Here is a 15,622-nt window from a genome sequence, read left to right as displayed (position 1 = left end):
AACGCTGGGATTATAAACATACGCACAATACATTGCCTTATGGTGGATCTGTTTTGCACAGAGCATACAACTGGAATGCACCTCATGTTTTCGAAGAAATAAAATTCCAGAAAAATTGCAGTACATTAATTGCATGAACCGACCACACAAATATAAAAACAGAATTTACCCCACAAACTTGTTCAGCCATTAAATGAGACAATGGCTGATTTGCATTGGTACATTAGGGTAATGAAAATCCGATTATCTCAAATTTATAATTCTTACAATATCAATTGCTCCGTTTAGAAGAGAATTCTCAACTTGGATCGTTCTTTGTATGTGAGTTGCCTAGTTTCATTCCAAAAGGATCCAGTTCTAATTTTATGCAAGACTACCCAACCAGCAGAAACAGTTTCCAATTTCGCCTCTATTGTGCCAAATAGTTGGATCAAATCTTGATTGCTCAGTTCTGGTCGTGCTGAATCTGGTTTATGCAACTGCAAGTTAAACTGAGTCTCATAAATGAATAATGTACTCATGCCAGTATCATTTCTCATGCCTGCCCACTTTTTCTCAGTGGTGTCACCAAGGCATCACAGGACTTGGTAATCTTAGCTGAAGATGGTTGCTTCTGAAATTGTAGTGCAACTAAATTAATTGTTCTGGCTCAGGTGAGGATAGTACCAACTCAGCCAAATTCACTTCCAAATGCAACTTGACTTGCCTACACGTTGAAACACTGTAGGACCAATAAATGTGGTGGTATTGGATAGATAAAACTGACAGTAACACTGTTGTGTGTGAAGATCGTTTTCTCTTGTCAATGTGTCAGATTCTTGTAGAGATCTGGGCGGCATGGTGGCTCAGAGGTTAGCACTGCTGCATCACAGCGCCAGGGACCTGGGCTCAATTCCAGCCTCTGACTATCTGTGTGGAGTTTGCACATTGTTCCTGTGTCTGTGCAGTTTTCCTCCGGGCACTCCAGTTTTCTCCCATAATCCAAAGATGTGCAGGTCAGGTGAATTGGCCATGCTAAATTGCCCATAGGGTTTGGTACATTAGTCAGGTGTAAATATAGGATAGGGGAATGGGTCTGGGTGAGTTTTTCTTTGGAGAGTTGGTGTGCACTTGTTGGGTCAAAGGCCCTATTTCCATACTGTAGGGAATCTAATCTAATCGAAGCATTATCAATATAATTTATTGCCTGGTACCAACCCTGAACCTGAGGTTTGGGATTTATTCTTGTAAAGATTGGGTCCACCACTTGTGCTGTTTAGGTACCTGTGATATTAATGTATCTGTTCCATCACACTGCTTTTTTTCTCTGTTTGCCTCACATTATTTGTGTTTTTTTTCCGTACTTAAATTTGAGCAATAGGAAGCACAGTGTGGAATTGAAATGGTGATACTGAAATAACTTGGTTTGAATGATTTATTCATGGGATGAGAGCATCACTGGGAAGGCCAGCATCTACTGCATGCTTGTAATTCTGCATGAGCTGCTGGCTTGAAGTGCTGGAGTCTCCATGCTGGTACTCCACAAGGCTGTCATTGTATGGTGATGAAAGAAACAGGAATTTCAGTCAGAGACAAGTGCTGAATTGGAGAGGTTAATTGCCACTTATCGGCAATGTCCAAATTTAACTGACTGATTTGGATGTTGCAGTGGAATTTTGACAAGTGGAGGGCAGTTTTCAGCTGTAGTTTGAAGAACAAAAGAAACCAGATGATCTTGACTGGGCAACCATGTATCACAAAAGCAGAAATGGAGGAGAAAAGCTTGCACAAAGAATAGTTGTGGTGTTTCTGCTAATGCATCCAACTTGTCATGGAAAAACAATTCATTTCTAAATTTGACGCTTGGCTTTGTCACTTGCACCAAATCTACCTTCATGTTTGAAGTTTTAAACAACACTATTGTTGTTCACACAAATAGCTTTGTCTTGGTTGTACCCTCCGTTTGCTCTTCACTGAGTGCAACTTGTCTGTGTCAGTACTAATTGACTGTTCACTCTTACAGGTGCACGAATACCTCCGAAGCAAACTCTGCTCGCTATATGAAAACGACTGTATTTTTGACAAGTTCGAATGTTGTTGGAATGGTTGTGATAGGTACAGCTGATTCTTCTACAATGACATCTTCAACTGTTAATTTTCCTCTGGTTCAGTCCTTATTGCTGCGAACACTGTGTGGCCTCTGTATGGTATCGTGTAACAGATGATTTTTTTATGCATGTGTTGCAGGTACGGTTTGAACCAGTGCTCAGCACCAGTTTGTGCAATACATGTTTAGGTCTTGTGTATTTTACCATGTAAGAACAGTTGGTCAGTACTTTTGGCTCCTTCGTAGCCTTGGGCAGCAAACCCTTGAGCCTCACAGGTCTTTTTTTGTATGGAACTTTATTGATAACCCAGCCTTGTTGGGGGTGGAGGTGGGTAGTGGGGAAAGAGGATGGGAGGGAGCTGAAGGTAGTGCAGTCGTTACCTGCCCACTGATGAAACCCAAAACGACCTTGGTGAGGTTGTTGAAATTTGCTTTGAAGGAACTTAACAAAACTGCAAGAATGAAAATGTCCAGTAGAGTCATGTACAATCTTGTACCAAGGTGCCAAGCAAACATTTCAGAATGTGCCAGCATCTTGTGTTTAGAGTTATTAAAATGCCTGTTCACTTGCTCATAGCTGTTTTCTTTTCTAACTCTTTTAGTGTTGTCATGACTGGGTCGTACAACAATTTTTTCAGAATGTTCGACAGAAACACAAAACGGGACATTACGCTAGAGGCCTCAAGAGAGAACAGCAAACCACGGGCTATCCTGAAGCCACGCAGGGTGTGCTCAGGAGGCAAGAGGAAGAAGGACGAGATTAGTGTTGATAGTCTGGACTTCAACAAGAAGATCCTGCACACAGCTTGGCATCCTAAGGACAACATCATTGCTGTAGCCACAACCAACAATCTGTATATATTCCAGGACAAAGTGAATTAAAACAAGTGCAGTGAAGCAAGAATCCAATTCCTGCCTAGTTAAGATAGCGTAGCCTTTATATCTTGTAAGAGAGAGGCCCACCGGCCCCCTCCCCAGCTCCTCTCTTGAATCAGTGCCATTTATAACGCACACCAGTCACATTATCCAAGTTTCTTTTGCTCCTGTCCCCTACCCCACTCAAAATTCAGGCCATGTTCGCTCGTCATTTGGCAGGGAGGGAGGTTGTCTCTTCATTACAAATTATGGGCCACTACATTAGCATTTTACTGCATCAGACCTTCATTTAATCCACTCCTTTGCCTTCCATTGTGGTGAGGTCTTGAAGAAGAAGTCCTTCAGTCATGATATGGCAATGTTTTACTGTGTACCCTGATTACTGTAATGTTCTCTTTTCCCCCTCCCCGCTCCTCTTTTTATCGACAGACAGCTTGTTGTTAACGCTTGTGACATTCCTCCTCTGACCTCACAGACTCCTCCTGGCCCTGTTGGAGTGTAAAGGACATGAGCAGGTCAGAGTTGGGTCAGTGAGTCAGGTGGTTATTGTTGCATACAGATGTTTTAACAACCAACTGTAATATTGCTGCCCTTGCCATTTCTGGCGCAAGAGAAACCTACTGAATAAAAATGATAAAAAATAGCTCCTTTATTTGGTGCTTTTTCTTTTTTGAAATGATGTGTAAACTGTTAAACCCATGTACTATTATTTTAAATGAATGCATTAAAGAATGTGTCTAACACCGGTAAGTTTTACTGATGTTTGTGCTGGAATCTGAACCTTAAGTATTTTTTACTCGGTGTTAATAAACTTGTGCATTTTCAATGGGGCTGCAGTGGACTTAATGAAGTCCATATTTGTTTTATTCTTTTTCTTACTTTGGTTTCCTGTAGTTGTCATGTATACCACTTAAGTGGGTTGATTTGAACCTCTGAATTTTGCTCTATAACTCTGAATTTATGGAACTTTATTACCCTTTCTCCTTGAGAAAACATTCCTGGTCAACCTGGTTGAGGAGACTGAGATTGGGATCCAAAAGTAGTGAGAAGTTCGGGGAGAGGTTTTTTTTTGTCAAAAGTCCAACCCATTGTTATGGCTCATTTTGATCAGTGCAGTTTCTATCAGAGCTGAAGTGAAACTGCTGTGTAATACGGTGATCAGCTCTCAGCTCTTGAAACCTATGAATTGAATGTTTGTGAACTTGTCACGAGGTGAGCAAGAAAGGAAATTAATATGACAGTCACCTGTGGAAAAATAAAATCAAACAGTTCCTCGTGTTGCTGTCTGGAACCATTTCCATGATCATATTTGATAATGAAAACCGAATTCAGACGACTAATTGATCCAGTTCTCAAATTTTAAAGAGCAAGAAGTCCAAAACATGCACGGGAACTGAGAAATTCTTGCTGTTGCTTTGCAGACCCGAAATGGTTCCTTGTCGTTAAGTAGTGTTTTTCAACCATTGCTGTAACTTCATTTTGATATTAATTCTGCATCATAGTCAATTTAAATGCATTTCGTTATGTTAGAAAACACTTCTAATGGGTGATGCAGAATGACACTACTTGGGCATTTTGCGCATCCTCGGGCCTCACCTCACCCAGGTTGTGTGGCCACTGGACAGAATTAATTTTATCCTAGCTTTCCTTCACCAACCTTGTATGTTTTCCACACTCAAATTGGTCAACAGAGGTAAATGACTTCTGAACTGCCACACTGGCTCAGGCTATTTGATTCAACGCAAAGCACATAGTATCACACCTCTGCAGATTTGTGCCCATCATTGGGAAGCATTCCTCATGTTGAATAGATTGGTTGGTCGCTACTTGTGCTGTTGGAAGGCTGTCCTGCTCGTATGCTGAGTATTTGTGTCAGTGATGCTTGAACAAGCAAACTCTTAGATGGATTTTCTTTTTATTCCCTGATGGTCACTATCCAGAGGCAGTTGGAATTTTGAAAACTTGAATGCTGAATGGAAATACCCTTAGTGGTTCTTGAGGGTGACATTTTGGTGTCCAGACAAAGAGTGAAGGCACCTTTCCACAAAAATTATAAACATCAATAAATGTCTTGATCAGAGGCAGTGAAAGACCACTTGGTTGCTTGAGCCTGCTCCACAATTCGGTGAGGTGATGGTTGATCTGATTAATTCATGTGTCTGCTGACTACAATAACCTTTGCTTATCAAAAAACAATATATGTTTGCCTTAAAAAAAACTTTGTGTCTCCTTCAGCCCCCTATTGAGGAAGAGTGTTTGCAAAACTCAAGACCTTGTCTATCTGAAATGGACCACCCATAAGTTTTGTGCATTCCTCATTTGTAATTCTTTCACAAGAGGAAACAAACTTTCTACCTGCACCCTGGCAAGAAGAGCTCATTGATCTCTGAAAGAGAGGTGTTAAACATTTATTTACTTGGGATGAATTTAGGCTCTTTGAGGCAAACTGCTCAGCCAATTTTGATCTGTTTTGCCCAGAGGTTTTCAGATATGCTGAATTCAAAAGTAAAATTTCAGCCTAACTTGTGTGTCCAATGAGATGGTTGGGCTTTTAAAATGAAATTGTAGAGTCAAATACTACATTTGGATTGCACAGAATGTGTTTGAATCCAGTTTTGGACAGAACTAACTGTGATAATAAATTTTGTGTTAGCACTGATGTTTCAAAATTGGAAAAATTGCTATTCTCATGGCATTTACATTTTAAAAGTCTTTTGAGAAGTGCAAGATGAGTTGGGATGAAACAGACTTGTGCAATACAGTGTTGGAGGATTTGTCTTAATCCAAACTAAATGCTAACTTCAGCGTTAGGGCTTTTTGTTTATTTTTGTCACCATGGCTGATTTATCTGTGGATGCTGGTTCAAGTTGCAATCTTTCACATACAAGTTGACATACTATCAGCAATCCACATAATGGCAACCATCCCAATATTTATCAAACAACTGCTTTCAGAACGTGTTGCGCTATCTGCTATGTTTTTTTTTGTAAGGACACTAAAATAGTTTCTTCCTCTGCTCCTATTACTCTTAAATCAGCTACGTCTGCAGCGGGACTTGACTTGTCAGTTCACTGCAGAAAGGGAACTTGATCTCCATTTTGTCTGCTGGATGACTCGCTTTCCCTGGGGAATTTAAATGAAATGAGTGCCTATTAGGTATGGCTGAATACGTTGCAAGTATTTGGTACTTCACATGGTTGGTGATGGTTCAGCTTCAGTAGCACCTTATGGAATACTGTAAAAGCTTGGCACCAAGTGTGTGTCTCTCTAAAAGCTGGGGGATTATTGTCTGCTTGCATGATACAAGTTCAATCCTTCCTGATTGGTCAATACCCTGCATCTGCCTTTTTTGTTTCTGTTCCCAGTATACTTTAGGAACTATTTTCAAGTTAGTCTAAAATTAGATCTCAAGCCCTGTTGAAGTGTTGAAAAGTAACCACTGGACAAATGTAGCATTAAAATTGAGGTAAGCATGAAACTGATATAAAAAAAGTTACTCACTGTCAATCTTCAGAAGATGAATGTCTCATTTTGCTAGTAATTTCAATGATAACTTGGAGTTTTTATTTGCAGTTTTCTCCTTGAAGGAACTTAATTGAGGTGTAGTTTCAGTATTGGTACCACGACGTTGCCTCTTGCCCAGAGGTTGAGTCTTTGATCCTGTATGGTGAGTATTGATGGGCATTAAATGGATATCTATCTTTACTCTTGGGGGTCACTGATGGCAGATCAATAATGACAAACAGTACTTTTTTTTTTGCCTAAGGTCAGTGAACATAAGGTGGGGCTCAGAATTGAGACTTTCTGGCAAGCCTGACAGACTCTGTTAAACAGTCGGTATCAAAGAATCAGTGATTATATGCCACGGCCTGAACCTGAATAGGTGAATGGCCAAGAGTAAAATCAGCTTTGAAAGTTGCAATCAAATGGCTAGTTCGTCCTTGTATATGATTTGGCAGTGGGAATTAATTACATTACTATTGGCTGTTAGGTGTTTGTTGCTTAATTTGCACTTCCCTTTCTCTGCTGAAGATTTACATTTGCAGGGTACGACACCACACAGTCATAGTGGGTTATCACTGAAATGGACCCGTCAGTCTCATTTGTTCATGACGACCAGATATCCGAAATGAATCTGGTTCCATTTCCCAGCAATTTGCCCATATACCTCTAAACCCTTCCTCTTCATATACCCATCCAGATAGATTTTCAGTGTTGTAATTGTATCCACCTCTACCACATGCTTTGGCAGCTCATTCCATACATGCACCACCCTCTGTGTGAAGAAGTTGTCCGAGGTCCCTATTAAATTGTGCTCATCTCGCAGTAAACCTGTGCCCAAGAGGTTTGGTCTCTCCTCACCCTGGGAAAAGACTTATCTATTCGCCCTATCCCTGCCCCTCATGATTTTCTAAGCCTCTATAAGATCATCCCTCAACTTCAGACACTCTAGGGAAAAATAGCCCCTGCCTATCCAGCCTCTCCTTAGAACTCAAATGCTCCAGTCCTGGCAACGTCCTTTTGTATCTTTATTGGACCCTCTTAAGTTCAGAAACATTTTTCTTGTGAAAGGGTGACCAGAAAGGCAGTATTCCAAAAGTGGCCTCACCAATGTCCGGTCTAGCCGCAACGTGACCTCACAAGTTCCATACTCCATGCACTGACCAATGAAGGCAAGCATAGCAAAATGCCTTGACCACCCCGTTAATCTGTGCTTCAACCAAGAAGAAACTACGCAATTGCTCAGCAACTCTGGCCCAGGGCGCTGCCAATGATGGTACAGATCCTGTCCACGTTTCCTGTATCAAAATGCAACACCTCATATTTATCTAATTTAAACTCCATTAACCACTTGTCAGCCCACAGGCCCATATGTTCATGGTCACATTGCATTCTGAGGTAACCACTTTCACTCTCCGCAACACTCCCTATTCTGGTTTCATGTGCAAACTCAGTAACCATACCTCTTATGTCCAAATCATTAATATAAATGTCATGGATCCAGAATTTATATTTGTGGCATACAGTCTCCGACCTTTGAGACTGTATTCAATCGGCTAACACATTCCAGTTAATTGTTGAAACGATACAAAATTAGGAGCAGAAATGAGCTATTCAGCCCTTCAAAGCTGCTCTGTCATGCATGAACAAAATCGCTGATTGGTTTGTATTTTGAACTTCGTCTTCTTAGCTACCCTGATAGCCTGTGGTTCCCTTACTGAAGCTTACCTCAACCTGAAAAAGATTTAATGACCCACCTTCTGAGGCAGTGGGTTCCAAAATTACGCAAGCCTCTGGGAGACCAAAAGTCTTTGCATCCCTGACTTAAAAGGGCATTCATTTAGTTGCAGAACACTGTCGCTTAATTGTTCACTGATCCCCAAGAGGGAATACCTTTCCAAATTCACAGACCATTGAGTATGGTATATACATCAATGAAGTTATTCCTCAGTTGTCTTAGCTGTGGAAACAAATTCAGCCTTTGTAAGCTTTATGAAAAGTTGCTCATTCCAGTGAACAATCTAGTCACCACCTCTAGATTACCTCCAATATTGTTTCTTTGAAGAAGTGTAACACTCATGGAAAATTGTAAGTCATTTCTGACCTGTGCAAATGCAATAACTGAAGATAGATTGTAAGCAGTAAATATTACAATCTGACATTACTGCTGTGGCTGAACATCTCTAAACAGATTATGTCGTCCTTAATTTGATTGTTGTTTTTGTGACCTTGTAGTGCATAGCTTCTGCAGGAGAGTGACTGCACTTGAAACAAGTGTACTTCTTGGGGTACGATGTACATAGGGCATCTTGAAGTTGTGTAAGATACTTGAAAGAAGTAAAGTCTTCTCACATGGTTGCCCTCAAAACACGAGAATAAAAATTGTGCTGAGATCATGATCTGTTAGTAAATTGCCAAATTATACGAGGTGTGCCTTGATATAACTGAAATTGACAGTTGGTTCGAGGTTTTATTTGAGATTATTTTCGATCAAGGTTCACTGATCATTTATTGCTGTTATAAAGGAGTTTTTTTTTGTGAAGGCATGTTAAAGCGGTCTCTGATGTCTGGAATTCCACTTGGAGTAAAGCTTGAAGGAGAAATGTAAAAGGTCAAGTCAAGTATGACAGTGCCCAAAGCACTCCTGCAGATTAGGGGAATGAATGGGAAACCATGGAACATTCTCAGCACCGTTCTTGGGCTTCAAACACTGCATTGAATGACAAAAAAGCAGTATGGTGGCTACATAATGTAGCCATTGAGCCGCCATTGGATAAGCTTTCCACGTGGGCCTACTCTCCTGCCCTGAGTGGTTTCAACACGGATGGGTAGATCTGACTACTTCTCCAAGTACTTTTTGTTTTCAGTGTTTAGCATTCTCAGGTTTTCGGTTTCAGAACTGTCTTTCTTGTCCAGTTTCTTGGTTGGTGAGACACTGCTTGTTATCGTGAGTCAGATTTGATTCTTGGCTTGTGCTGAAGTGCTAGCCTAAAGTAATGTTTTTTTTGAAACAAAATACCCATGAGATGGTCATGGTTAAGGTGGGACACTGATATTGAGGAGAGGAATCCTGCCATTGACCACGACAATAATGCTAACATTTTTGGTGGGCGTGACATGAATACATAACATGGTTTGTTTTTAATACTCTCTGAGAATTGTGTTGCTGATCATGCTTTCCCACCTTTGTATGCAGTCACTAATTCTGGTTAAACGATGGAGGATTCAAGACTAAATGTAAATTATTTAGAGCAGAGCAGCAAAATTAAGAGGTTGCTGAATTTACATCTTGGTTTGAGGCTGACACAAACCTCATGGGGCATTTCATTTGATGTGTAAGTGACGGGTATGGATGGTGGAAGAAGACAAAATAACCTGATGTACATTTGTGAAACGTAGAATAAATGCCAGCTAATATGAGCTAACAGTTCTTCGCTTATTGCCGTTTGTATGAATTTGTTGCTGTCAAAGTGCATATCTCTTTATTTGGCCATGAGGTCCTGCATGATTTGAATCAAAAATGAGGGGGAAGTTATGTTCTCATGTTGTTCTCTCTGTACCACATCCTCAAGGTTGGGCCACCAATGCTACCTAATGCATGTTCAAATTCCTGATTACCTAAGTATTTCTGATATTAAAGATTGCTCATTTGAGTTGTGGGTCAGACAATGATTGTACAAGTCCTTCATCTTCCACATGAATGGCAGTGAAAGGAAAGCACAACAGGATGAGTTGAGAAGATTTGGACGCCATCTTAACTTGTATCTCTCTTGTTCACTGTTTCTCTCTGAAGTTCAGAAGAACATATGTGATTACGTGGCACAGCATTAGACTAAAATATCAGAGCAGCCTGAGGAAAGTGTGTAACTTTGAATTGAATTCGTGGGAAATGGTATTGCATCTCGTAAATGGAGAAAAGTCGCTTCAACTAAGCTCTTCTGTTCACCATCTGGATGTTTCACCAGCAAAACCAGGTAAGAGTGAAATTTTATTCGTGTATCATGAAGCATCAACTGATTTTAACCTTGGGCCAGAACAAGTACATTGAAGTTTAAGTGAGCTAGTCGATGAAATGAATTTTACGTTATAACATTTTGAACTGTCGTATAATGTCAAATCAAAACTGTAGGAAGTTTTTGCATTTATTTTATTAAGTACACAGATATTAGAACTTGTTTATGATGTTGTTATCCCACACCATGTCTTAAACCCAATTTGAAACTGGCTCAGAGCTGAAGATCTGTAGTTGAAGAAAACAACAATGCAGTGCTGTGAGAATGAGTACAAAACTCTGGGGAGGCCCTGTGGAGAAGCTGAATCTGCAGTGTTGATTCATTTGTTTACAAGGTTGGCTGAATCTGACTTGCATTTTTTTAATTTAAAAAAAGTCACCCATTCTCACCCTTCCAACACTGTCCAAAAATAAGAGTGCAGCATGAAACTGGACCACAGTGAATGGTTCTGTATAAAGTCCTTGTCATTTTTCATTTGCACATTCTGGGAGGTAAACATAGCTTGTCCTAAACTACTTCCAGATTTGAAAATGTATATGTGATGGCAAGAAGTGTGTACGCACATATCAGGTTTGGTATTCACTCAGTCCGTGGAGAGTAAATTTTTCTGAAGTACAGGCAGATCAAAAATTTGAACTGCATCTAAGAATGTAATTGCAAAAGCTCAGTTTTTGACATTAACGTGGACTTAACGATAGTGCTATGATGTCTTGGCAGTTAAACCTTTTTCCACCCATTGTCCAGTATTGCACTGTTCCAGTGTATGCCATTTCCTACCATGAACAATGCTGCATTTATCCATTATGCCTGCTACAATTGTACATTTGGAGGTCTAACATGACGGCAGTATGAGAATTAGGAGCTGGAATATGCCTCTTTGAACTTTTAGGCCTCCTCCAGCATTTACTTCATTGATGGTTGAAGTTCTTGCACTATCTTTGAATCCCTTGATGTCTGTAGTATATGCAAACCTATCAATCTTTTTACTGAATATACTTGACAGCTGAACTGCATAACCTGCTGAGAGGAGAATTGCAAAGGTTTCCCAAATGAAGAAATTCTTATTTCTAATTTGAAGTGGCGTCGTAGTTTACTGAGACTGTTGCTGCTTCAAAATCTCTCAGCGAAGGGTAACATAGTGTATTTATCTACCCTGTTGATCTTTGTGATAACTTTGTATGATTGAATGATATCACCTCATTGTTGAAAACTGTGGGCTCATGCGGCCCAGACACCCAATCTCTGGTCAGAGAATGTTGCTGTATTAAATGTGATTGAATCTTTACTGAGTATATGTACTTGCTTTAAAATTGCATACTAAATCCCAGATGCTGTTTCACTAAGGCTGTGCACAATTGCAGCACAATCTCCTTCGTACTACTTTGTAAACTCCTTGCCCTAAAGGTAAGCACATGTTTACCAAACATGGGCTATTGTAACTTTGGAATGAGGACCAATCTTGTACAGTTGTTGTGGTTCTGTTTGCCAAGCTGGGAATTTGTGTTGCAGACGTTTCGTCCCCTGTCTAGGTGACATCCTCACTGCTTGGGACCCTCCTGTGAAGCACTTCTGTGATGTTTCCTCTGGCATTTATAGTGGTTTGAATCTGCCGCTTCCGGTTGTCAGTTCCAGCTGTCTGTTGCAGTGGTCGGTATATTGGGTCCAGGTCAATGTGCTTATTGATTGAATCTGTGGATGAGTGCCATGCCTCTCGCAATTCCCTGGCCATGGAGAGGCATAGCACTCATCCACAGATTCAATCAATAAGCACATTGACCTGGACCCAATATACTGACCACTGCAACGGACAGCTGGAACTGACAACTGGAAGCGGCAGATTCAAACCACTACAAATGCCGGAGAAAACATCACAGAAGCGCTTCACAGGAGGCTTCCAAGCTGTGAGGATGTCACCTAGACAGGGGACGAAACGTCTGCAACACAAATTTCCAGCTCAGCGAACAGAACCACAACAAGCACCCGAGCTACAAGTCTTCTCACAAACTTTGAATCTTGTACAGTGTTGGACTACTGTATTTCACTGGTACCTTGTCTTTTGGAAGTTAGGACAGTTGGCCTCTCTGGATTGTATCATGATTTTTAGGGGTGTCTCTATAGAAAGAAGTTTGAAGTTTGCTGGCACATCTCAGCAATGAAATCAAGATTGTCATAGTAATCCATCAGCAGTTTTTGTAAAACTGATTTCATTTTACTCTTTCAAGAGAAGGTCAGTTAAATTCAAAATACAGGTTGTCAAATCATGTGCTGTGTGCCAGCACTCGTCCTGAAACAAAGGCCAACAGAACACATGCACGCCAATTAATGTGGTATTTACGAATGCCGGATTGACTGTCATCCCTGAAATATGTTTTATAATCAATTTTTGGACCTCCTTTTGGGTTTGAGCCACATTTTACCTTGAGATAACCTTGTCATGCATTGCAGCTTAAGTGCTATGGATGCTCTTTCAGATCATTTCTGTGTTGATAATATTTTGTTGCGTTATAAATTTGTACAGGTCATTCTGCTAAAATGCACACTTCAAAAACACAAAAATGCTACAACACAGTTGATAAATAGGGGACACTTTCATGAGTGCGCGTTGGTTATAATGCAATTTTGTCCCCATTAATTTAAATGGTGCTGCTATTACATGATTTTGTTATAAAGTGGGATTGCACGAGAATGGTTCTATACTGTGCTATAGCAAAACTGACTACCACATTTGATGTATTTATGAACCAGTACTTTGATAATTTCTCTCTCATTATCTGGCTCTAAGTTTTAGAACCTGCTTCTGGTTTCAGACTGCAATATCTTCCTGGGTTCCTCTTCAAATCTTGAAAGTTTCAAGCAAATGTCGTCTTAGTTTGGAAATGCTAGGTAATGAGACCTGGGACGCCCTAACTCCAACAGGACTCTCTGCACACCACAAAAATCTGTTGAGGTGAAGTTAATTGGAAAGTGTCTGCAAGTCTATGACAAGTAAGAATCATAGAGTCATAGAGATGTACAGCATGGAAACTAAACCTTTAGTCCAACTCAGCTATGCTGACCAGATATGTTAAATTAAACTAGTCCCGTTTGCCAGCACTTGGCCCATATTCCTTTAACCCCTTATTCATATACCCATCTCGATGCCTTTTAAATGTTGAATAAGTTCCAGCCTCCATCACTTCCTCTGGCAGCTCATTTTGTTCATGCATCCCCTTTGCATGAAAAAGTTACCCCTTAGGTCTCTTTGGAACCTTTTCCCCCTCACCCAAAACCTATGCCTTCTAATTCTGGACTCCCCCACCCCAGGGAAAAGACCTTCTCTATCCATGCCCCTTGTCGTTTTATAAACCTTTATAAGGTTACCTCTCAGCTTCCAATGCTCCAGGGAAAACAGGCCCTGCCTATTCAGCCTCTCCACAGAGCTCAAAGCCTCCAACCCTGGCAACATCCTTGTAAATCTTTTCTGAACCCTTTCAAGTTTCACATCCTCCTCCTGATCGGAGGTAGAACAAGATTACATGCAGTATTTCAAAAGTGGCCTAACCAGTGTCCTGTACAGTTACAACATGACCTCCCTAATCCTCTAGTCAATGCTCTGACCAATAAAGGAAAGCATACCAAACGCCGGCTTCACTATCCTATCCATCTTCGACTCCACTTTCAAGGAACGACGAACCTGCACCCCAAGGTCTTTGTTCAGCAACACTCCCGAGGACCTTACCATTAAGTATATAAGTCCTGCCTTGATTTGCCTTTCTGAAATGCAGCACCTCGCATTTATCTAAATGAAAGTCCATCTGCCACTCCTCAGCCCATTGGCCCATATGATAGAGATCCCTTTGTAATCTGAGGTAACCTTTGCTGTCCACTACACCACCAATTTTGGTATCATCTGCAAACTTAATAACTATACCTCCTATGTTCACATCCAAATGATGTATATAAATGATGAAAAGCAGTGGACCCAGCACTGATCCTTGTGGCACTCCTTGTCACACGCCTGCAGTCTGAAAAGCAACCCTCCACCACCACCACCAGTTATGCCTGTATTCCATGTGATCTAACCTTGGTAACCAGTCTCCCATGGGGAACCTTATTCAAAGTCTGACTGAAGTCCATATAGATCACGTCCACAGCTGTGCCCTCATCAATCCTCTTTGTTAATTCTTCAAAATACTCAAGTTCATGAGACATGATTTCCTACGCACAAAGCCATGTTGACTATTCTTAATCTATCCCTGCTTTTCCAAATACATGTAAATACTGTCCCAAAGGTTTCCCTCCGACAACTTGCCCACCATTGATGTCAGGTTTACAAGTCTATAGTTCCCTGGATTTCCTTATCCCTTTTTTTTAAATAGTGGCACCATGCTAGCTAACCTCCAGTCTCACCTTACCTATCACTTCCCACAAAGTCCTAGGGTATACCTGATCTGGTCCTGCGGATTTATTCAAGTTAATGAAACAGCCTGAATGAACGAATAAATAGATCAGCTACAATCAAATTGAATGGTGGAAAAATTAACTGACTGACTTTTTCTTGTTCATGTTTATGCAAAGAGAAAGATTGTTTGCTTCAATTTCACCTTGAAATTTATACATTGTTTGGCAAAGTTATTGTGGCATAGTTGTTAGTAATATTGTGGCTTTAAGGACCAATCTGCAAAGTCACAAGGCAACCAATTAGACTACTGTCCAGGTTTCCCCTGCTGCCTGCTTTTCAGATGTTCATCCCTCAATATACATGCATGTCAAGAAAGAAACAAAATTTTGATTTGGCTTATATGCACCTGTGCACCTTCTCCAGTGTTTTGGGTGAGGTATGGTCCCCAGCAAGGACACAGGAAAACAGTTCAATTCTCCTGGTGTCCAGGTATCGTTGTTAATGAGATCAGATGCCAGAGCTCGACTTCAGGTGCCCCTCTCTCACTTTGATCGTTGGTTTGGGAGAGACCCAAAATGGCTGGTACACTTCGAGCAAGTCTCAGAGTTCCCAGTTAAAAGTCACCGCATACAAAAACTGGTGCAGGAAGTATAAATCGAGCTTTGACCTCAGAACAAAGAACCGAACACCTGCTCCCATTCTGACATGTTCGCAGCTCAAAGCTGTTTGTTTAGCTGAGAGCCAATTGGATTCTTGTTGGCATCC

At 40.8% G+C, this 15,622-nt stretch overlaps 1 protein-coding gene across 1 annotated transcript in view; it reads left to right on the top strand.

Annotated features, from left to right (window-relative positions):
- Positions 1-3,788, top strand: part of ppp2r2aa (protein phosphatase 2, regulatory subunit B, alpha a) — an 80,990-nt gene extending 77,202 nt beyond the window's left edge. Inside the window, exons 9-10 of the mRNA XM_072553996.1 lie at positions 2,003-2,094; positions 2,689-3,788. Of these exons, the coding sequence (XP_072410097.1) occupies positions 2,003-2,094; positions 2,689-2,968 (372 nt within the window). The 3' untranslated portion in view covers positions 2,969-3,788. The remainder of the gene's footprint in view (positions 1-2,002; positions 2,095-2,688) is intronic.
- Positions 3,789-15,622: the final 11,834 nt, after the last annotated feature.

This window comes from Chiloscyllium punctatum, chromosome 35 (genome assembly GCF_047496795.1).
Source record: "Chiloscyllium punctatum isolate Juve2018m chromosome 35, sChiPun1.3, whole genome shotgun sequence".
Lineage (NCBI taxonomy): Eukaryota > Metazoa > Chordata > Chondrichthyes > Orectolobiformes > Hemiscylliidae > Chiloscyllium > Chiloscyllium punctatum.
This window is presented reverse-complemented; position numbering and strand designations above follow the sequence as displayed.